General features: G+C 36.4%; 3 protein-coding genes across 3 annotated transcripts; 2 read left to right on the forward strand and 1 right to left on the reverse strand.

The window, feature by feature from the left end:
- Window positions 1–865: 865 nt before the first annotated feature.
- Window positions 866–1,419, forward strand: PG986_004329 (uncharacterized protein; the record flags this gene model as incomplete). The annotated part of the gene is made up of 2 exons (XM_066840551.1): window positions 866–904; window positions 988–1,419. 2 exons carry the CDS (start codon window positions 866–868, stop codon window positions 1,417–1,419), a joined length of 471 nt encoding a protein of 156 aa, XP_066703178.1.
- A 412-nt stretch (window positions 1,420–1,831) lies between these two features.
- PG986_004330 (uncharacterized protein) lies at window positions 1,832–2,593 on the forward strand (the record flags this gene model as incomplete). Its single annotated transcript, XM_066840552.1, has 1 exon — window positions 1,832–2,593. The coding sequence occupies one exon, from the start codon at window positions 1,832–1,834 to the stop codon at window positions 2,591–2,593; it is 762 nt and encodes a 253-aa protein (XP_066703179.1).
- Window positions 2,594–2,720: 127 nt separating this feature from the next.
- On the reverse strand, window positions 2,721–4,616 carry PG986_004331 (uncharacterized protein; the record flags this gene model as incomplete). The annotated part of the gene is made up of 1 exon (XM_066840553.1): window positions 2,721–4,616. The coding sequence occupies one exon, from the start codon at window positions 4,614–4,616 to the stop codon at window positions 2,721–2,723; it is 1,896 nt and encodes a 631-aa protein (XP_066703180.1).
- Between the last annotated feature and the right edge of the window lie 20,340 nt (window positions 4,617–24,956).

Consider the following 24,956-nt stretch of genomic DNA (forward strand, 5'->3'; position numbering starts at 1 on the left):
GGTCACACACCCAATGGCGAGAAGACCCCCTGTATCTCACGTGACGGCGGCCGCGTCGACCCGTTGCAGAAAGTCCGGATGGCTGCTGAGTCGCTTATACCCAAGGGATTGCCTAATCGGGCAAGCCGAGGGGGGCGGATGCTGGGCTAGGAACCTGGGGGTGGAGTCTGTGGAGAGTCGGCGGCGGAGAAGCTGGGGGACAAACAAGAGGGCGACTCGAGTCGAGAACGTTGTGGGTTTCAGGGCATAAAGTATCAAAGAGGTCATTTGCAACTCGGCTCAGCTGACCCGAACCGCGTACGGATGTCGCAAGTCAGGCTCGATGGCTGGTGACTGTTGACTGGCTTTCCAGTACGTACAGGGTAGCAGCATAGGCAGTAGTTGCGGAGATGTGCCACCCCAGAACAAGGGGGTCTCTGTTTCTCTTCGGTTCGGTGTTGCCCCTCACTCTGGGCATCGAATGCGAATATAGCCGCCATCGGTTCTGGTGATAATCTTCAAGTACCGCGAGTGGGGAAGGGGGGGTAAAGACCGAAGGTACGCACGTACGCTTGGCACCGGGTGTCACGATTGGTGCGTGACTAAGAGGTAGGTAGGCAGGTAGGTGCGGAAAGGCCCAGATGTTTGTGCCCCTGCTGGGTGAGCCGTTTCGGGTTGCTATAAGCGTCATGGCGTTTGGGCAATCTGTCGTATCCGTCCCTCCCTCTCTCTCGTAATTTTGGAGATGAGCCGGAAGTGACAGGATGTCATTGTCCAGATTCGACCTCAGTATTTCTAGGCGGTAGACTTTCCTCCCCAAAAACCAAGCCAAGTGCTGGAAACAGTTAGAAGCTAGCCATATTTTGGAGACTATAACGACGTCAACATGGGATCACCAAAGTACAAGATCGCGATGGGATGCGACGTAAGTTGACTGTTCCTGCCTCATCTTTCTGCCCTGGTGTATCCCAGTAGGTATCTGACCAACGGCTTTCTCCAAACATGCAGGACGCCGGCGTCGCCTACAAGGACAGCATCAAAGCCGACTTCGAAAAGGACCCGCGCGTCGAGTTGGTCGAGGACGTCGGCAGCCACGCGCGGGAAGACAAGACGGCGTACCCGTACCGGGCGGTGGCGGCGGCCAAGCTGGTGGCCGACGGCAAATGCGACCGGGCGCTGCTCATCTGCGGGACGGGCTTGGGCGTGGCCATCTCGGCCAACAAGATCCGCGGCGTGCGCGCGGTGACGGCGCACGACAGCTTCTCGGTCGAGCGCGCCGTGCTCAGCAACAACGCGCAGGTGCTGTGCATGGGCGAGAGGGTCATCGGGCTGGAGCTGGCGCGCCGGCTCGCCAGAGAGTGGCTGGGCTACGAGTTCGACCCCAACAGCGCGTCGGCGGCCAAGGTGGACGCCATTTCGGAATTGGAGCAGCACCAGTAGTTACGCACCTATTACGTACGATTCCCTACCTGCATAATCACCATGAGGTCTGTGTGCATGCCAGTTGTTAGCTGATGAAGTGGTATCTTTCAATTAGGCGACTTTTGGTGTAGTGTGTTCTACTGTGACGGTTGATCTTGGGGGCATCTCCATCCGAATCTCACTGAATCTTCGGCCCCGCGTCCCCAATCTTTAGCGCTTTCCCCCACTGACTGAGGGGAACTCGGGGGAATTGTGGGATCTACAGCAGCAACCTTGGACCTATTCAGTCCCTACCATACAACACAAGTACATATACTAGGTGCCATATCTGCCTTTCTCTGGCATGTAATCAACCCTTTTCCCTTTTCCGAGCGAAGGCCCCGAGAATTATTTCATATCAGGTTAACCTTTGTCCTTAATTTCTTGCACAATGGCTACCCCTTCCCGGCGCAGGCTCGTAGGAGTCTCCACCAAAATGTACTTCTCAGCAGCTAGGACGCGCGACTACATCCAGCAGGTGAAGGAGCTCCTCTCAGCATCGCCACGTCCTCTCGACGATATAGACGTCTTCATTATCCCGGACCACATTACTCTGACCTCGGTCATTGCACAACTCGAGGGAACCAAGGTGCTGACGGGCGCCCAAGACGTTTTCTACGAGAACGTGGGCGCTTACACCGGCGAGGTGTCGCCCGCCGTCCTCGCCGAGGTGGGCTGTCGCATCGTCGAGCTCGGCCACGCCGAGCGCCGCCGCATCTTCGGCGAGACGGACGACGACGCGGCCCGCAAGGCCGCTGCGGCTGCGCAGAACGGCATGATCCCGCTCGTGTGCATCGGGGAGCGCACGCAGGGCGAGGTCACCGTCGCGGTCGACGAGTGCAGGGTCCAGGTCGAGTCCGTCGTGGCCGCCGTGCCGGACGGAGCCGAAGTCATATTGGCCTACGAGCCGGTATGGGCCATTGGTGCGGCCCAGCCGGCGGCCGCGGAGTACGTGGTTGATGTGGCCAAGCGCTTGAGAGCTTTGGACTGCGTGCAGAAGCGGAAGGGCGTCACGAGGTTACTATATGGCGGGAGTGCAGGTCCGGGTCTTTTTGAGAAGCTGAAAAGTGGTGTCGAAGGTCTGTTCCTCGGCCGGTTTGCCCATGACCCAAGTCAGTTCTACAAGACAATACAAGAAGTTGCGACAGCGTGATTCCGAAGTCCGCTGAAAAACGATAAATTGAGCCTCACCCTAGTTCTACGAAACCATTTCTAACACGTCGTGTTTTTGTTTTTGTTTTTGTTTTTGTTTTTTTTTTTTTTCGAATTTTTCAACACTCTTAAGACCTGCCCAAGACGATCTGATGAGCTTCGTAGGTGGAAGATCCCAGCCTCAGCATGACAGGGTCCTGCTTTAACCACCCCTTCACTACACCCGTGAAGCCGGCGACTACTGTAACCTCCCCGTGGAGTAGGTGCGCGGTCTCAGCTATACTTGTAATCTCCTCTGGGCTGGAGGAGGGATCGGATATCAGTTTGTTCACGGTCCAGCACCGGTTATCGATGAGTTCGATAAGTCCCCAGTCGAGTCTCACTTTTTCTTGCCCGTGGTCGTGGTGTGATGTGACGGGGGCTTGGATGATGCCAATCATTTCTCGTTCGCTGAGGATATCAACAGCCTGTGGTCGATATTGCTGATGACTTGGTCTCGAAACCGACAATGACGAATGAATACAGGTGACATTATCCCCGATCTGCTGTGGAGAGTGAGCCTCGGGTGTGTTAGTTCCATTGCCGCGTTCATGGACCGGGCAAACCCAGGGCGAGGCTGTGTTGGATTCGGAGCCAGAGTCGGAGTCGGATTCCAAGTCTGGCGGCGGGCTTCCGACGTTGTTGCCACCAGTGTATTCAGGTACCTTCTCGGGGAGATATTTCCCCCAGTTTGGATGTATTAACGAATTCCCTGCGGCAAGTCCATACATCGATCCATCTATAAGCACTGTTCCTCCGATTGTGAAGTAGGCATGTTGTGAACCACGAATGTAGACCATAGCTGGGGCTCCACACATTGTCACCCTTTCGAGCGAGTCCATCTGCGCAAAAACGCTCGAGGGAGGCTTGTGCATGGACTTGCTGGTAGGAGTATGCTGGGCCATTGCGGCTTCGGGAGCCAATTTGAACCCCGGTAAATTGCTTTGTTGCATTGTCCTGGCATTGGAGGCATACTGCTCTTCGAGTCCTGGTGAATCTTCTGAAATCATAGTGTTTGGGCCTTTCCTGATCGAGTCTTGGCCCCGAATCCACGATAGGATGCGGTTGCCACTCTCGTCTGTTTCTCGTCGAGACGTGTTCGAGTGAAAACGTCTACGTCGTCTCCAAAGCAAGAAGGCAATGCTTGCCATCAAAGATAGTATACCAAGGCCCAGCCCGACACCCAAACCAACGCTCAATGCGACTGTGTTATGACCGTAAGGAGAGGGCTCAGTCCGTCTTTGAACGAGAGACAGTTGCTGTATGGGGTCAACAACAACAGCCAGAGGATATCCGGTGCTTGCCAGCCATTTCTGCGACTTGAGTAACTTCTTCAGACGCTTCCTGTGTGGTTCATTGCAGCAAGTTAGGACAATTGAGGGTTTGAGAGGTGCCTTGAAAGGGCCTGCCATCACGAGTTCCAGAGATAGCGATGGGTCCAATCCTGGCTTTGGCTTGAATAGATTCAAGAGTGCATCTTCCAGACGAGGTTGTATGGTGTTCCATTTTTCGACATCATCGCAGGGTATAAGGAGCTTTGGGGCGACAAACACTCCCTTCTCTAGCTCGAGGACCTCTTGGCCCTCAGTCGTGCTGGTGCTGGCTATGGTTGTCATACACGAGGTTCCTGAGTTCCTCGACTCGTCGGTGATAGAGGAAGGTTTGCTGTGAGGTGTTGCACTTGCCGGGGACGAAGATCTGATCGCGACCGAAGCACTTTCGCTTGCAGAAGCCGCATTCAATTCCTCTGATGGAATTTTTGATCCTGCATTATTTTCCACGACGGTTGTAGAAGGACACAATTCGGTGAGTTCCCTTCTAGCGAGCTCTTGGACAGGTTCAAGTTGGTGGGTGGGAGCTTTCAGTGCGACCAGGCGAGCAAATCTTTCGCTCAATTTGCACTGGGCCTTGTCGAGATCGTCGTTGAGCACCTGCGGCAAAGCGGCGGTGTTTACCACAGAGCGTACGGCCAACTGTTCCGCCATATCTGATGACAAGTACGCACTGGTCGTGGATGTAGGATTCGTAATATCCCTTGGTATTACTGGAGATGGCTGGGCAACTGGATGGAGAACTCGAAGTTGAAACAAAATGCAATCGCCCTGTTTGAAAGTTCTCGCCCCGTCTGAGAGGCTTCAAGGATTTCCTGTCTTGTGCACCTCACTGCTGAGGGGTTCGCTGCAGTTGCCATGCAGGTCGGGCCAATAATATCGACCTGGCTGACATGTAATATTATCCTGGCAAATTTACCTTGCTCGAGTCTCCAGATAAGCTTATGTCAAACATAATGATGGAGGATCCCCATTTTCTACAATGTAGGAGTATCCTAACTAACCACTCGCCGTACTCATTGTCCCTTACATCCATCGTTCAGTACCGCCATATACTTATCCGCCAGCGGCCCCTCTGACACCTGACGCCTGAAGATCATGGACTTCTTCCGGGGAACCATCTCTCACCAGGCCAAATGCGAGATTTCTCGCAGTCTCTTCGATGCGGAATACCGCCCAGACCAAGACCCAGACTGGGAGTTATATTATTCCTACTTCGTTAGAGAGGTAAGACATCTTGCCATGGGTGTAACCCGTCCACCGTCTTGCAACACAGTCCAATCACATCAGGACATTGTCCATGTGCACAAACTCATGTGCACAAACTCATGTGCAGAAACAAACACCAACCAAAACACGAAATGAGGAAAATTCTCCGGGTACATTATCCACAGGCGGAAGACGGTTCGATGGAATCTGCCATGGACTTAACAGTTCGATTGTAGCTCATGATAAATGTCCGGAGCCAGACTTCGCCACACAGAATGCCACAGAAACTTTCGGTTACCTGGAATGGCTCGTCGTCACTGACAGAGCTTGTCGAGTCACTATTCCAACCTTCTCGACAATTGTTAGACACTGGCAGAAGCAGGTTGGCTACGTTATTCACGGCATGGAACATGATGCAGCTTTGTGGCCTGGGGGTCAGATGGACAGGCAGCCTAGAAGATCACCTGAGGCTTGACTTACGGGTGAAGGAGCTTTGGGCATTCCCTTATAAAGGTTTCCTATTGAAACACACACACATCATCCGAACCATGGAAACCAGACGGTGAGATACACTGACAGATGCTTCCACAGATGCTTGGTGTTCCCTAAAGCTTTGCCGAGAGAGACCATCACCACCCCTAACCTTCTCTTTCCCCACTGGGATCCGAACACGCAGAACTTCCTTTCTGCTCAGAACCAGACCTTCCACGCCATTGCCCCTTTTACGGGCCCCCGGCGACTGGACTTGAACGAGTTTGACTACTGGCGAGATCAGCTTACTGAGCTATATGAGCGTGTGTATCTCGCCCCGGCCGATAGCTGGCGCCAACTTTGGGCTGATCGGCGGAACCCACACCAGTGGTGGACGTTTTGGATAGCGGTGGTCGTGCTTGTATTGTCGGTGATATCTTGTGCCTCGGTTCTCCAAGCTTGGAGTAACATGGTGCGTTAGCCTGTGCGCTGGTTGGTGTGGAGGCCCCACACTAGCCCCACCACCTTGTTATTAAAACCGACCTGCCGCATCGGCCCTAGCTCGGTTTCCTCTTTTTTTCCTCTTTATTGTAAATCTTATTTATTGTAAGACTTATTTATAGCCTCGTCTTATTAAGACTTAATTACGTAATTATTTATAACCGTTTTTTAATAATATAATATTTTATTAAACTATTTAAATTAATTAATATTAATTTTATCGTTACGTAATAAAAAATAAACCTCGATTAATTAACGTTAAAGTTTTTAATATTTAACGATTTATTTTATAATAAACGAGTTATAACACGTAATAAAAACGACTATATTTTTTAAGTAATACTTTCATAATTATAATACCTAATTAATCCTAAAAAGATCGGATAGTTTTAATAATTTAAGTAATATAAAACGGACCGAATTAAATAAACTAAAAAACAGTAATAAAAGCTTATAATATACCCGAATTAATTTTACGCTATTAAATTTACGGTTAAACTTTAAAACGCGAAATCCGACCGAAACGACGTAAAATAAATGCAATTAAAAAAAAGGTACTTCGCAAGTATATAATTAATTTAAATATTTGAGGGATACCTCCCGATTTCGTTAATATAAAAAATATAGCTAATTTTTTTACCGCGTTGCGCGGCGGCGACCGCGTCGGTAAGTATTAAGTTAAACGCTTTATTAACCATAACCTAGACTTAAAAACTAAAATAAATTATCGGTACGATTATTAAAAAGCTTTTTACGAAGATTTTAAAATTATTTTTATTTAGTTTACGTTAATCGCGAATATAAAAGCGAAATATAAAATCGTCGATAAAAACATTTAAAATTTCGATGAAACTAGCTCTATAATAAGTATAATCGAATTAATATTCGTTATAATACGCGCCGAGTAGCGTAAAAAACTAAATCGGTTAAGCTTAGTAATCGGGAATAAATAACGGCGATTAAATATATTAATTTATAGGGTTAATATATTCCGCCGTTTTTAATCGTTTAAGACTAATATTACTTTACGAATTAATTCCGCGAAACCGATTTACTAAGCGATTAAATAATTAAGCCGACTTTTAATAATTGAATTAATAACGAGATACGCCTAAATTAAATTAAGTATTTTAATAAATATATTAAATCGTAAACGAAGGGTTATTACCGCCTCCTAATTCTCGACGGCTACGAAAGCTATATTTTAGCTGAATTCGAGGTATATTATTAAAATAACGATATTATTACGCATTTAATTTAATACCTTATAATTTTAACGAAGTAATTAGTAAGCTAAATATACGTTTTCGAACGCTTACACTTAACCTATCCCGTTTAAGAACGGTTAATACTTACGACCCTTAAACGCCGTTTAACCTTTAATAAATAATTAAATACTTTATTTATATTAAAAAAAGGGTGTTTACCTATTAAAAAAAGCTTTCCGACGCCTATTTTAAATACAGTAAACTAAATAACGAAAAATATAACTAAAATAGCTTATAAAATAACCTTTATACGTAATAAAATATATATATTAAAAGAGGCTAATTTAACACTTTTTAAGCGCCGAAGAGCTAAAAAATCGCGAGTTTAGTTTAAAAGAGCCTTTACTATTAAAAAATCTTAGTAACTATAAAACGAAAAAATAAAAAGGAAGCGTTTAACGCCCAATAAAAATAAAAATAGGGGTTCGTCGAAACGGAGGGCGACCGGTGACAGGCGCTATAGTGTTTACGGCGAAATAAGTTACAATACGCGAACATATAAAAAAATATAGAATTAAACGAGGAATTAGATAGCGAGTAATTTTAATTAATTTTAAGCGTTATAGTTAAATTAATTTATATAAAAAGGTCGAGAAGTGGAAAAGGTGCGTCGCTAAGTAATATACGTCGCGTAGTGGTAAACTACGTTATTATTTAAAGAGTATCTTAATAAGCGAGATAATTAAATTATAAAAGGTTAAATTTTTAATAAAGGACCGGTTGTAAAAAAATAAAACTTTAATAAAGATATAAATAAGAGCTCGGAAGAGGACTTACTAAATTCTTAGCCACTCGGAAAGGAGTAATGAAATATTATACCGATAATTAACGAAAGAGGAGATAACGGGCGAAGTCGTCGCCCTTTTTTAACGAAGAATCGATAATACGTATTAACGAAATAGTAATAATAGTAACGAACATATTAAACGGAGCGTTAAGAAACTTTTTTCGGTTAATAATAATAGCTACTTGATTAATTTAATAAGCTTAAAACTTTAAATAATTAAACTATAATTAAAAAATTACGGTTATTAATTATTTTATATCGAATATTAATATTTAATACGGATAAGGAAACTATATAACGATCGGTTTAAACGTTTATTAACGTAATATATACTCGTTTATAGCGGTAATATATAATAATATTAATTATAATAAATAACGAGAATAAATATTCTTTATTAATTTCTATTAATTATTAAAAAAAGACGTTTAAACGTAATATAACTCCCTTAATAATGTAGTTAAAACCCGGATAAAGTTTAATCTCTAGTTCTATTTAATTAAGCTTAAGTTAAGATTTAAAATTTTAAAGGTAAAAGCACTCTATAATTTAAGTAACGCTAAATATACGGCCGTAAAAATAACTAACGAATAAACAATTTATACGTAGGCGCTCGATATTGTCCGTAATTATAAAGCGGTATAAATAAATAAAAACATTTAATTTACGAGTTAAATTTAAAATAAACTATACTTAGACCTCTAGCAGTTAATTATTAAACTAAATCTTAACTTAAAGTTAAACGAATTCTTAAACCATTTAAAAGAAAAGGTTACCGCTTATAAGAAATATTTATTATATAAATAAATAAATAAGGCTTCGTTCCCCGAATTATATTTATTAGCTTAATAATTAATACGCGGAACGTTCGACCGTTTAACGATTAACGCCCCGTTATAATTTAAGGTATTTTCGGCGCTAATAATTAACGTTATAAATAACGGCGATTCGTTAAACGGCTATTAAAATAATCGTACCCGTAATAATAAATAAAGAAGTTAACCCCGAAATTAATTAAAAAGATAATTTAACGGCGGAAATTATATTAATCGAAAATATAACCCGAACTAGTTTAAATAAAATTACGGTAATTAAGATTAAAACCGCGACTAAAACGACCGTTTACCGCGTAAATATAGTTTTAAACCTTAGGAATAAAGTAATAATTATTATAATCGTGAACGCGGATAATTTAAACGAAAGTATAGACCGTAGCGACGAATTTATTAATAATAAATGCGTTAATTTAATCGCTAAATAATATATACCGTAAATAAAAAAAAGGTTTTCGTTAATTACGACGATTTAGATATTAAAGAATACGAAAAAGAGTTTATTAATAACAAATATACCTTAACGAATAAAGTAATTAAAAAAGGAAAAAATAAAGTACTTATTAATATAAATAATAATAACGAAGTTTTCGCTTATTTATTAAATCGCATAAATAATATTATAAAAACGCCGGAAAATCGATATAACTATAAAAAATATAATATAACGTTTAATTCGAGAATAAAAATATTCGAATACGTCTTCGTAAATAAATATACGAATATTAAACCGTATAAGTAGGGTTTATATAGTACGTTAAAAAGGGGCGAGTTTAATTAAATTACGGAAATAAACGTTAACGAGCGAAAATCTTTAACGAAATCGGATAATAACGTAGTATTTATAAAAAACCTTAACCTAATCCCATTAACGAATACACTTATAATAGCACAAAACGAGCTAAATTAATTATAATAATTAAAAATAATACATTTAAACCTATAAGATTAAGTACTTATCTTTAATATAGGCCGATATATATATATATAAATAAAAGTATTTACGCTTAAAAAAATATCGTAAATATATATCGACTTAAAGGCGTTTATTTTATTAACGAATTAAGAATTCTTAAATAATATAGTCGGCGATTATATTATAACGATTAACGAATTAACCCTTTATTCGGGAATCGGAGAAACGACGAGGTATATCGAAAAGATATGCGTTACCCTATAAGCGGCCGGTTTTAATAAATATAAAAATAAAAAAGTAATTAAATTTATTAATAAAATATAAATCGTTAACTATTTAACGCTTAATATTTTAATAAATACCTTATAATTAAAGGATATAGGGGTAATAATTGATTATTTACGAAAACGATTAATACTTAAAATAGCGAACGATTTCGTAATACTAGTAAAATTTATCGGGAAAAAAATACCGGTAGCGAAACGAGTTAAGCTTTAAATAAAAACCGTTATCCTATCGAAATTGTTTATACTCGTACCGGTTAATTATATAAACTTACCTAAAATAAAAAATAATAAACCGCGGGACTTTTTTTTATATAAAAGCTTTATACGTAATAAACGCGTTCGTTTCGTTAAACTTTTTAAAGGTTATAGCGCTTATTAATAATATCGATAAAGAAGTTATTTTAAAACGGAATATAAAGGTCGAAAAAATAACTAACCTATTAAACGAGGAATATAGCTAAATATCCTAAAAATAAGCGAATATAATTAAAATAGCGGCTATATTAAATAACGTAAAGGGCCCCGATAAAAACGACGATAATTTATATTAATTATAAGCGGAATTCGATTTATTAAAAAAGGCTTATATTATACTTAATAAAAAAAACCTAATAATAAACGAAATATAGGCCGCCTTTAAAAATAATAAAATAAACCCAAGTAATAAAGTATTATAATTAAAAGCAGAAAAGCTTAAAAAACATCCCGTCGATAAAAATAAAATAAGGCGTTTATATAATAGCGACAAACCGGTCGTTCGCGCGGTAAGCCGTAAAAATATATAAAGAGTTCGACGAATTATAAATAAATAAAGGTATTATTTAAATAAACGAGGAGAACAAAATAACGATCGACCTAATCGATAAATAATAATCGTAAAAAATTATAGTAACGAAATACCCGCTAAGTATCGAGAATAAGAAACTATTAAACGAAACCTTTAATATTATATATTAAATAAAACGACTCGAATAAATAAAACGGCCGAGGCTTTTCGAATACCCTGTTTTTATCGTTTAGCGTATCGTTAATAAAAAATATAAAAGACGAGTAATTATCGACCTATAACTTATTAATAAAATCGCGGTACTAAATTTATATTTACTCTTCACGGCGAACGAGGTAATCGTACTTATCCGGGGTAAACGATTCGTTGCATTCGTAAATGAATTAAAATATTTTTATTAACTTTTTATAATAATAAAATATAGGGATTAAATATCGATTATTTTACTGAGAAGCCTAGAAATATTAAACGTTATACTTATAAAATTTAAAAGTTCGCCGGCTTTTATATAACGATTCTTAGATTAAAAAATAGCGAACCTTTTATTTATTAAGGCTTATATCGACGATATCGTTATTTTCAACGATATAATAAAGTATCCTTTTTTTAATATAATGAATAATAACTAAAGTTAGAACAAAATTTTTAAAAATAACTTTTCTATTCCGGCCTCTACGAGCCTATAAATCCGGTTATTAGGCTATCCAGCTTCCCGCTACGCTTTAAGCTTACGTTAGGCTCGGTGCGGCGCCGACGTAGCCGTTAATAGTCGAAAGTTCGTTTCTTAGCGCTTTTCGCGGTTTATTATAGCTTTTAAAAAGCCTTAACAGTGGCCGGATTTAGGTAAGACCGTAGATAATATATCGGTATATACCTATACCCTTATAAAAGAGTTTATTATTTTATAGTAAATTATTAAGGGCCGGCAGCGAGGCGATAACTTTGTAAGCGTGCCGTCGAACCGTTTATAGCCTTTTTTCGCTTTTATTTAAGCGTTCCTAGAAAAATTTTCTCGCGAGTTCGGGGTTTAAGCTTAAAAAACCTATTTAAACGAAATTACCGCCGCTTAAAAGTACTAGGCTAAACAGATCGCGAGCCTTATAAAAGCCGTCGAAATTACCGTTACGACGGTTTTAAATTAATTATAAAGTAACCCGTTACCGGGTAATTTATAAAGTAACTTATAAAATAACCCGGTATAAAGTAACCGTATATAAGCGGCGGTAGCCCGAGGGGTAAAGCCTCCTCCGGCCATTAAAACGGTTTATACTTAAGTCTCGGCTACGGGTGTTACTTACCGAGAGTATATTACGAAAACGACCGAGAAGGAAATCACTATTAAGTTTTATATATCCTCTAAAAACGACGGGAAAGCTATTAAATCTTAATTATAGGGTATACTAGCTAAAAACCCTAAGGCCCTTATTAATTATATTAATAACGCTATTACCCGTGCAGCTATTAAACCCCTTATACTTTTAAGGGACTCGGAGGACGTCGAAATAGTAAAAGCCCCTAATAGCCCCCCGAAAAGGCCGGCACCCTTAAAACCGTACAGCGGCATTTAGGTGGATAGCGCCGTATTTCTCAAGTTTAGGGATATTTAAGTATACACTACCTTCGTAGCCTAGGCTAAACTATTAATTAAACATACCGATTAATAAGAGAAATACGTAGGAAATAAAGCGGCCGTAGTTATTTTAATATACGAGGTAATTATTTATAGTATTCCCTCGGCCTTTTTCGATTTTTTTAAAGCCTTCGAAATAACCGTATAGCTATAAACTTTAAACGCCGAGATTCTCCCGCTAAATAAAATTACTTATATAAGTTAATTAACGAGAAAAAGGGCTGCTAAGCTTATAAACTCTATCGTCGTCGAATTTAATCGCCCTAAATCCACGAATCGATTAATTTACGTAGGATATTTATAGTTTAATAAAACTTATAACGTCGAACGCTACGATAAAAACTATAAAATTAAGTAATACTTTCGATGCTAAAAATACGGTTATATTATTATTTAATATATTATCACTTATAATACCTATAGCTTTTATTTAAACTCTTACGATACGAAAAAATGCCCCGTTCGCTTTTTTTATAACGTTCCGAAATATATTAATTACCGTAATTAATATAATAATTAAAGCTTTTAATACGAATACCGGAAACGGGAGCGTTAAAAGGTCGTAAAAGCTTTAAAAAATAAAACCACCTATTAGCTTATTATTAAAACGCTAATAATAATATTTATATTAATATTAACGTTAATAATAACGTTAATATTAATACTAGTACTAGTACTAGTACCGGTACTAGCCACCTCCGCTACCCCTATTAACACCATTAAAACGCAGGGGCCACCCCCGCCACAGGCCCCTGCCAAGCCTCCCCTATTACTACTAATAGCCCCTGAAAGACCGCTATTATTAACCATGCCGGCGCCAACACCGGTTTATATAATCACTGTTGCCTTGGAGTTTACTTTAAAGCCTACCCGGGAACTTACCCTAAACCCGACTATCTTTTTACACTTAACTAACGCCCTTAACGCTTTTTTAAACAGTTTAACCAACGATATTTATTTTAGGCCTCCCTCGATATTTTTTAGCGTAATTATAAAACTAATAATATTAAGAAAACCTATAAAAAGCCCCTTAGCTTTTATAGCTCCCCTAATTATTTAATTAAATACGGATAATATCGACCTTAACTTCCGTAAATAGGCTGCCACCGAAAAAAAGATTTACCTGAGAGCGGCGAAAGAGATTAGGATTAAAATACGGCCACGGGCTAATGCGAACCTAAACGACGAGCTCTCTATCGAGGCCCTTACGGTAAACCTCATAAAAGGAGCCCTTAGAAAAAAAGGAAAAAGGCCCCTAGCTAGGCCTTTTAAACACCGACTAAGCCGAATAATAACATTATTATTTATTACACCACCCCCTTATAAGCTTAACGCTGCGGCCAGTACTATTAAGCCTATCCCGTTAAAACGGCGCCTTAAAAGGTAACGCCCGGACTATATAAAGCTTAATTCGAAGGATATTTTATATATTACTTTTAATATTTATTATAATATATAATAAGTAATATATCCTCTCTACGTATCTTATAGTATAATATATAAAAATTTAAGGAGAAGGTAATATCTTTATTCTTTCGGAATTTAAAGGTTTTAAACTACGATATTATCGCCGCTTAAAAGCCCTAGTTTAATTATTAAGAATATAACTCTTATAACCCTTAAGCCTTTATCTTTACACTTTAATTACCTAATCCCGGACCTTTAAGGCTTAAGGTAGCTTTTTATATTAATAAACGATTCGACTAGTCTCGCATTTTCTTTATTAATTATATTCGAAATATAACTATAATAATTATTACTTATAATACCCCCTTAATACTTAACCTTATTAACCCCGTACTTAACGAGCCCTTTACTATTACTACTCTTTATATTTATAACGTTTATAATAGCTTTAAAAAAAGTAAGCTTATAATTTATATCCTTTAAAAGCTAGCCACTATTTTTCGCCGTTATAAAGTAAATTATCTTAGAACGGAACACCTTATCGTCGAAAATTTTAATATAAAGAGCCCCGAATAGTCGATTTAAAACCTAGGCGATAAGGGCTCGGCCCGCGAGACGCTACCGTACTTTAAAAAGTTCTTAAAGACCGAAGCCTTAGAAATAATACTACTATTAGGGATAATTACCCGGGCTATAAACTAGTTAGCCTCTTTTATCGATTTAATTATTTACGATATAACGACCGTTAATAAGCTTTTAAAATATAAGCGCGTTAACGAGGTATACTATAACTCGAACTATTAGTTTATATATATTATATTTTAATTATAATTATTAATAGCCCCCTTTAAGCCCCCCCGGAAGCTTTAAAAGAATACCTTTGTGGACGTATTTTTAACTAGATTAAAGGAGAGGCTCCTTACATTATAAGGTAGGCTAACTAACGAGGACGTAATTAATACACTCCGGTTTATCGAATAAGCTTTAAATAACATTATAAAAGATACCGTACCTATAATAAACGCTATTATACACCACTTACCAAGTTTTATAAGGGAGTGTAAAACGAAGTGTATAAAAATTAAAAAATTACGGAAAGTTTAGTAACGCACTCTAGCCTCGAAAGACTAGGAAACATACCGAAAAATGTAAAACTAGAAAAGTGCGGCGGTGCGGAAGGCCTTAACGGAAGCTTAATAAGAGAAGGTAATAAAAACCTATTTAAAAGGACTTAAAGGCCTATAAGACCTAGTAAAAATAACCAGGGCTCGGGGTTAAAAGGTAACATAATAAAACATTACACCCACTATTAACGGGTAAACCTCTTTCGAAAAAAAGTAGCAGCCTTTAACACTTTTTTCTTTCCGGCATCGTTAAAAACCCTTAACGCCCTTAGCCCGAAATTAACCTTTAACATTAAAATCCCCTGCCCGTTACTTATTAAAAACGAAGTATAACAGGCTATTTTTAAGCCACGGCCGCATAAAACCCCTAAACCCTCAAGGATCCTTAACTATATTCTCCGTATTTTACTAAACCTCCTTTTACCCCTTTTATACCCCCTTTTTAATTACTGCCTCTTTAAAGGCATCTGCCTTTATAAAAAGTTTATTATAGTGGTCTTTAAAAAGCTTAAAAAAAACGACTATAATATAGTTAAAGCCTTTCGGCTTATCGCCCTCTTAAAAACTATTAGTAAAGCTTTAAAATCTTATATCGTAAAGCGTATTAACTACTACGTAAAGTAGTTTTACCTATTCTTATAAAATTATATCGGCGCTCGAAAAACTTAATTTACTAAGTATATTATTTACGTTTTTTTAAAACGTATCTATAAAGCCTACGGATTAACCGACTTAGGGGAATATTTAATAGCTATACTATTTATATTAAACGCTTTAAAGGCTTTCGATAACGTTAATTACGATAAGCTTACCGATTGCTTAGCTCGCCGAGGCTTTTTAACCCTTATTATTTTCTAGATTAATAATTAACTTAAGGACCGTCACACGAAGCTTAAACTATTAGAGAGTGAATTAAACTGGATTACTTAGAACTACGGTATCCCGCAGAGGTCGTTATTATTATTATTACTATAGCTTTTTTATAATATAAACCTTCTCGATAAAATTTTAAGGGAAGGCACCACTACGGTATACATTGTAAACGCTAGCACGGTAGCTATTATAAAGGCTGCTTTAAAAGCTGTTTTAAGGGTAAATACTTCGCTAAAACAGGGCACTAGTACCGGTAATAGCGCCGGCTCCCGGGTAACCTTATAGAGTACGTTATAGGGTACGCTACAGGGTAACTTTAAAGTAATTATTATTACTTAGGTCGATAATATTAATATTTTAATCGTTGGCCGTAATATTGTAGAGAATTATAAGGTACTAAAAAAAGTGTATAATAAAACCGTAAACTAAGCGACGAAGTACGGCTATATTTTTACCCCGTAAAAATATAAACTAATATATTTTCGCACTAAAAAGGCTTAAACTTTAAATACATTTAATAAAAACGTAGTACTTATAATACTATTTATAAGGGTTAGTATACCTAATTAGGCCGCTAAAAACCTTAACGGCACCCTATTAGCCGAATGTATCCAGCTCCCCGGGTTTAAGCCTATCGAGCCGGTTAATAAACTACGCTACTTAAAGGTTTAGTTTAACCTAGGCCTCCTTTAGCACCACCACATCTAAAAAGTTACTACTAAAGTTCGGAAGTCTATTTAAGCTTTTAAAGCTATCTCCGGAGCCCACTAGGGGGCGGCACCTTATAATTACAGTAATTATATTAAATTATAATAATACCGCAGATTATATACTATAGCACGGTGTAGTATTAGTTTTACGTTAAAGCCTTAAGGGAAAGCTTAACGAAACAGTATTTTACGGCGCTACGGAGGCTATAATAGGAGGCTTTATAAATAATTATTAATAGCTTTAAAACTACCGTATTACTAGCGATAGCCGCCGAGATATATATTTTACCGATCGAATACCAGCTCTTTTAAACTAACTATATAGCCTACCTTCGGCTCCGAACGAACCCCTTAACGGTTAATTACGGCACCTCTACGGAGAATATAATACGTAAAGCTTATTAAAGATTTCCTTTAATAAGGCTTATCGAGCACTATTAATAATATTATAAAACTTAACTTTCTTTAAAAACTATTTATCTTTTCGTAGTCTCACCTTAATAAAAACAAATTACGACGGTAATAAAAAAAGGAGAAAAAAAAAGAAAAATATACCACAATTATATCGTAAAGGTTTTCGGTTTTAAATCGTTAATCTTTTACACGGATAAAAGTGAATATAATAGCGAGGTCGGAATAGCGATTTACGCACCGGTATAGCGCACTTTTAAGCTCTCGTACAAAGAAACGGCTTATATAAGCATTATAACGTAGTTTACGGTATACTTAATAGAGTTAAAAAGTATTTATATATTTTTAAATTATACCTTAAAGCTACGAAATAAACGGTTCACGCGGATTAACGTTTTTATTAATAACTAGGCCGCTATCGCATCGTCGGCCTAGCTTTAACGCTAATCCGGTTAATAGCTATTACGATAAATTTCGGTATAGCTTATTACCTTATAATAATAAGGTATTAACGTTAATATTTACTAAATTTCAGCTTATATAAGGGTTTTAAGTAACGAAAAAATCGATAAGCTCGTAAAAGCAGCCGTCGAAACACTCGTTAAAGCCGCCGCGGTTATTAAAAATAAAGCTTTATATACCGCCGTTAATTTCGTATTACGCAGCCTTTTATTATTAGCCCCGGCCGTATCGGCAGAAGCGGCGCCGGTAGTTACTTTAAACCTGCCTTAGGCCGCTACCCTGAACCTTCTTTCGGCCGCTACCTTGGACCTGCCTTCGGCCGTTACCTTAGATTAACCCTCGATAATTACTTTAGAGCCTACCCTAGAGCCCACCTTGGACCTCACCTAGGAGACAGCAGAGGCTGCCGCGGCGCTGGCCGCACTGGCAGCCACCGGAGCTACAGTGGCCCGGCTAGTGCCACAGCGGCTTTCTAGGGCATAATATACGCCTAAGGCCAGGACCTAGTATACACCCAGGGGCCCGAAACGACCCATTATTAACTAAACCCCTTTTATTATAATAGCTGCCCAGCGTATACTAATTAAAAAAACTATTAAATAACGTTAAGCCGACGAATAAAAAAGTATACTTTACGAAAAAGCCCTGCACTACCAGCTTTCTCGGCTTAAAAAGGCTACGCTCTCTAAGTATCTAAGCTTAAAACGCGCTATAGCGGCCACTATATTTTAAATACGGACCGGTAAGATAAGCCTTAAAAACTATTTCTAGTTTATTCGGCGCCTCGGAACCGACTCGCTACTCTACGATTACGGCGACCGTTAAACGGTTCGGTATATATTATTATATTATAAAAAATATAACTAATTACGGGAAAAAGTTTAAACCTCTGCCGGCTCCGGCTAAAAAGGCCTTAAGCCTCCTATTAATATAAAAAAAATCTAGGAATCACGACGAGCTAAAACCGCCGCTATTTTTATATTACGAACGGGCCTACTAAAACGCTTTATTCAAGAGGCCGTAAAGAACGAACCGCCCCCGAGGAAACCTTTAAAGGAACCCTTTAAAAGCCTGGAAAAGGCCCTAGACACCGGCTTTTTCACGGCCTCCCGCGATAAATAATAAACCTTTTAGGTTTAATTAGTTATTATTATTATATAATTATACATATACGGTTAGAAAACTATTTTATAAACGCGCGAACACTGCTTTATAATCGTTAATTACCCGGTAATTACTTTATAGCTTACCCGGTAGCTGCCTTGTTACGCTCGGTAATTATTTTATAATTTACCCGATAATTACCCTGCCACGCTCGGTAATTATTTTATAGCTTACCTAATAATTACTATATAATAATATATATTCGTTCGAATCGATCGGGGAACGTTTCGGCGTCGAGGGGGCTATCGGTAACGGCAGGCGTTTTTTAAGGCTAGAATAGTTTTATAGTCGGGAAAGAAACGTCGGGGGAACGCTATTTAGCTATTATCGATAGCGTACCGGTAAATTTTTATATATTAGCGTATTATTAAAACTATTCTTAATATTATAACACCTTTTCCGACACTCACGCACCTCTTTTAATATATTTAATGCCGGAACACTACCTATTTAACTAGCTTTAATCGCTATTATTAAATAATAATAACCTTAAAAAGGCACTTAATATAACCCGTTATTAAAAGTAAAAGTACTACAACACCGATTACCACTTACCTTAGAGTTGTTTTCGCAGTTACTTTACACCGTTACTAAGTCTCTTACTACATTTTCCCCTTCCCCTCCCCTTTTTTTTTAAAAATATGTAATAATAGATAATAAGTATAGTAAAAAACGCGGCGGCGCGTATAAAAGCTTATACGGTAATTTTAAGGCGGTGGGAGCCGGTAAAAGGGTGTTAAAGCTTAAGGGGACGGATACCGCGGCGGGTGCCGAGATAGGCCCACTAGAGCGCCGTACCAGTGTACTATAACGACTAGTATAGCTTTAACGTTCGTATAAAGCCTAGGCTTCGGATTAAACGATAAATTAACTCTTATTATCATTATAATAAAGTAATACCTAAATTACTTATAATAAGTCTTCGAGAGACTCCGAGATATCGGGATAGCGCTTTTACCCGAGAAATTATTCGCCGAATACTTAGTAATTCGATTATTAGGATTTATTATTAACGCGAATAGTACGTCGACGCCGAACGATTATATAAAAGCTATAGCGAAAATCTAGTACCCGAATAAATTAAATAAACTAGAAAACTATATCGGTATAATAAAATTCCTTTAAAGGTTTATTTTATAGTACTTTTAAAAAGTTTAGCCTTTATAAAAAAGGAAAATAAAATTATTAATTAAAAGTAAAAACGAGGGCCGAATATTTAAAATAGTTATAGGAAAAAAAGTGGATAACGACGGTTACGTTTTAACCTACGGAGGAAAAGTAATAAATTTTCGAAGTATTATAGAATTAATTTATTAAAATATATTATTTAATACACTAAAACTCGAACGAGTTTATATTCATTAAACTTAACGTATTTAAAGAGCGAGGATACGGAATAGTTATTTTTTACTTATTAAGTAATTAGGATAACTAAATAATCTTAGTCGATTACTTAAAACTTATTACTTATAATATGGTTTACCACTACGCGACGTATATTACTTAGCGACGTACCTTTTCCACTTCTCGACTTTTTTATATAAATTAATTTAATTATAACGTTTAAAATTAATTAAAACTATTCGCTATCCGATTCCTCGCTTAATTTTATATCCTTTTTATATATTCGCGTATTATAACCTATCTCGCTGTAAACATTATAACGCCTTTTACCGGTCGCCCTCCGCTTTAACGAACCCTTATTTTTATTTTTATCGGGCGCTAAACGCTTCCCTTTTACCTTTTCGTCCTATAGCTATTAAGATTCTTTAATAATAAGGGCTCTTTTAAATTAAACTCGCGACTTTTTAACTCTCCGGCGCTTAAAAAGTATTAAATTAGCCTCTTTTAATATATATATCCTATTACGCATAAAGGTTATTTTATAAACTATTTTAATTATACTCTTCGCTATTTAATCTATCGTATTTAAAATCGGCGTCGAAGAGTTTCCTTAATAGGTAGACACTTTTTTTTAATATAAATAGAGTGCTTAGTTATTTATTAAGGGTTAAACAGTGTTTAAGGGTCGTAGATACTAGCCGTCCCTAGACGGGATAGATTAAATATAGGCGTCCGGAAACGTATATCCAGCTTATTAATTACGTCGTTAAGGTTATAAGGTACTAAATTAAATACGCTAAATCTAGATTTAATATTAATTTCCGTAAAAACAATAAAATACACGGCTTTAAAGGCAATAAAAAACTCGAGTTTAATAATATAATCTATAAAAGCCTTAATAAATAACTCGATTTCTTTCGAATAAATACGCTTTAAAAGCGAATAAAGTACTATATCGAAAAATTAAAATAAGTGCGATAAATAGGGAAGTATATTAATAATAATAATATCGTTATCCTAGTAATATACCTTAAATTCGACTAAAATATAACTCGTAGCCGTCGAGAATTAAGAAGCGGTAGCGACTCTTTATTTACGATTTAATATATTTATCGAAGTATTTAATCTAATTTAGGCTTATTTCGTTATTAATTTAACTATTAAAAATCGGTTTAATTATTTAATCGCCCGATAAATCGGTTTCGCGGGACCAGTTCGCGAGGTAATATTAGCTTTAAACGATTAAAAACGGCGGAATATATTAACCCTATAAATTAATATATTTAATCGCCGTTACTTATTCCTGATTATTAAGCTAGATCGATTTCGCTTTTCTACGCCGCTCGGCGCGTATTACGACGAATATTAACCTGATTATATTTATTATAAAGCTAATTTCGTTAAAATTCTAAATATCTTCGTTAATAATCCTGTATTTCGCTTTTATATTCGCGACCAGAGTAAACCAAATAAAAATAACTTTAAAATCTTCGTAAAAAGCTTTTTAATAATTATACCGACGATTTATTTTAATTTTTAAGTTCGGGTTACGGTCGATAAAACGCTTAACTTAATATTTATCGACGCGATCGCCGCCGCGCGACGCGGTAAAGAAATTAGCTATATCTTTTATACTAGCGAGATCGGGAAGTATCCCTCGAATATTTAAATTAATTATATATTTACGAAGTACCTCCTCTTTAATTAAATTTATTTTATATCGTTTTAATTAGATTTTATATTGTAAAGTTCGGCCGTAAATTCGATAACGTAAAATTAATTCGAGTATATTATAAGCTTTTATTATTACTCTTTAATTTATTTAATTCGGTCCGTTTTATATCGCTTAAATTATTAAAACTATCCGATCTTTTTAAGATTAATTAAGCATTATAATTATAAAGGTATTACGCGTTAAAGTTTAATTATATTAAAATTAAGTCAAAATGCGTCGCTAAATAATATACGTCGCGTAGTAATAAACCACGTTATAAATAAAATATTAATAAAAGTAAAGTTAAGATATTAAATAACGAAATTAGAGATATCGTACTTTATATAAATTTACCGTAAAAAGAGAATCGAGATATAGTTATATATTTAATTAATGATCGTGTTAATAAATTATAGGTTTATAAAAGGGATCGTTGAATAATTTTTACTTAAGTCGGTAAATTTAACTAAGAATAACCTATGCTTTATAATGGCCTCAGTATATCTTTTATATTATAGATTAAACGTAAAATATATACCGGGCCGAATAAACGTAATCTTAAACGCGTTATTGTAATTACCGACGCGCTCGTCGCGATTAAATAACGAAGTGGCTTAGGATAAAAAAACCTTTATATTAAACGACGTTATTAACGATTTTATATATATCGCTTTTATAAAGGTAATAATAAACGATAAATAGAGGGATAAGTTCGTTACCGGTTATTAAAAAGATAAGAAATAGAAACGACTCGTGGAGGAGATTTAAAAATAGAATAGGGAGAAGATATTTAAAAAGGAAAAATAATGATTTAAAAACCCCGATAAACCGGGATTTCGCTACGAGTTAATAGACGGATTATTATACCTTTAAAAAATATTTAAAAAACGATTATATACGCCGAGGAGTTATATAGCGGAGTTATTAGTAAAAGTATACGACGCGAAATACTACTTCGGGATAAAAAGAATAATTTACGAATTGCGCGGATTCGTTATTAAGGGCTTGAAAAAATTGATTTATATATATTTAAAACACTGCCCGGATTATTAAAATATTTAACGAGATAATTAAAAGAAGATAGGCTTATTACAATTAACGGAACGATTAAAATAACCGTTTAAAAGTATTATATAAGATTTTATTATCGCTTTACTTAAGGCGGCAACCGCGAATATAATTTAATAGGTTTTCGGATATAAATTTATAAACTTTAAATTAACGATTATATATTAATTATTAAAAAAGAAGATATTTATTCCCGGAAATATTAAATTCGACGCCGAAATATAGGCGAATTTAATAATTATATCCCTATTATTATTAAATTAGGGAGTACCGAGAAAAGTAATTTTAAATCGAGACTCGAAGTTTACGTTAATATTCTGGAAGACTTTGTAAATAAGGCTCGGTATAAAGCTAGCCGTGAATACGGCATAATACGGCTAAACCGACGGATAAAGCGAACGAACAAATCTAGAAATCGACGTAGCGGTTCGTTTTTATATTATGATATTAAATATCCCCTAAACGAATATACTCCCGGTACTATAATTTAACCTAAATAATTTACTCTTTACGATCTTAAGTAAATCGTCGAACGAGGTTGTTTATAGGTTTAAGCTAAGAGGTATATTATCGATTATAGAGGTCTTAACGAGGTAATTAAACTTCGATATAATACGGAAACTCTATTAATAAGAGGTTAAAATAACTATAAACTTCCCGGGTAAATATTATAAAACTAAAATACGATAAAACGAGAAGGTACTATCGATTTAACGTCGGCGACGAACTTTACTTTTATTTAAATAAAGGCTATAAACTACCTAATAATAAACTACTTAAATAATCGCAATAACGAATTAGCTTATTTATATTAGTTAAATAAATAAAAGATTTAGCGTATGAATTTAATTTCCCTTATTTATAGAAAGTTTATAAAGTAGTTTTAATAGCTTATTTATATTTAATGCTTAATAGAGGCGACCCGTTTAAAAGAACGAAACTATAATTAATTAAAATTATCGTGGAAGGCGACGATAAAATATAGTAGTTATACGAGATCGAGAAATTTATCGGTCGATAAGTAAATAGGATAAGTAGTAAGCTAAGGCTTAAATACCTTGTACATTAAAAGGGATATAACGTATTATTCGATTAATAATACCTGCGAAAAGTATTAATAGAGAACGTAGCGTAATTAGTGGACGAGTATAATAAAAAGTATAAGCTGTTTATTAAAGAGCTATAAGGCAGGTAATTATAATAACCCGTGGATAAGGATTTAATTAAGATAAATAAGAATTTTAATATATTAAATAAGAACGATATTATCGTTCGAAAAAGAGGCAGGTTAAAGAAGGTTATAGCTGCCTTATAAATAGGGTAATAAAAATTTTTAAGACGCTTTTTAAGAATAATAGTCCCTAGTTATTATTCATAATAAAATATACGCGATTAGGCGACCGTATGTACTATTTATTATTATAAATAAATTAAATTAATATCACTGGACTTTGCCTGTACTGAATAAATATTAGGGCGATAAATAATCGTAGTAAGTAAAGTTAAGTATTTTCTAAGCGATAAACTAATAGTGGTAGAAATATTATATAATTAATCGAAACGGGACGAAATATAAGCCTCATAACGCTTATATTTATCGGCCTAATAAGGTAATCTTTTATTAACTTAATTATAAGAAAAAAGAAGTTCTTAATTGATATTCTATATTTAATAAAACAACGAAAAGCGGCTAAGTAACGAAGAACGATTAATAATAACCCGATTAAGATTAAATCGGATACGTTACCGCCGCGAGATTAACTCGATCACTTAGATTAGTAACGATAAAGAGAGTTTCGACGAATATAAGTAAACTCGTATAAATTATTAATTAAATAGAAAGTATTTAACGCTACGAGTTAATTACTTATATAATTAAATAGTTTTAAATATTCGACATAATAACTAAGAATAATTAAATTAATACGTTAACCCGATATACTAAAAGTTATACTTTAAATCGAGAACCTCCCGGTACGAAACGAGGTAAAAATAAAACGAATTATTAAAGGTATTCCCGACGAATAA

The sequence above is a fragment of the Apiospora aurea genome, assembly GCF_038362705.1.
Source record: "Apiospora aurea strain CBS 24483 chromosome Unknown utg000003l_segment0_segment0, whole genome shotgun sequence".
NCBI lineage: Eukaryota > Fungi > Ascomycota > Sordariomycetes > Amphisphaeriales > Apiosporaceae > Apiospora > Apiospora aurea.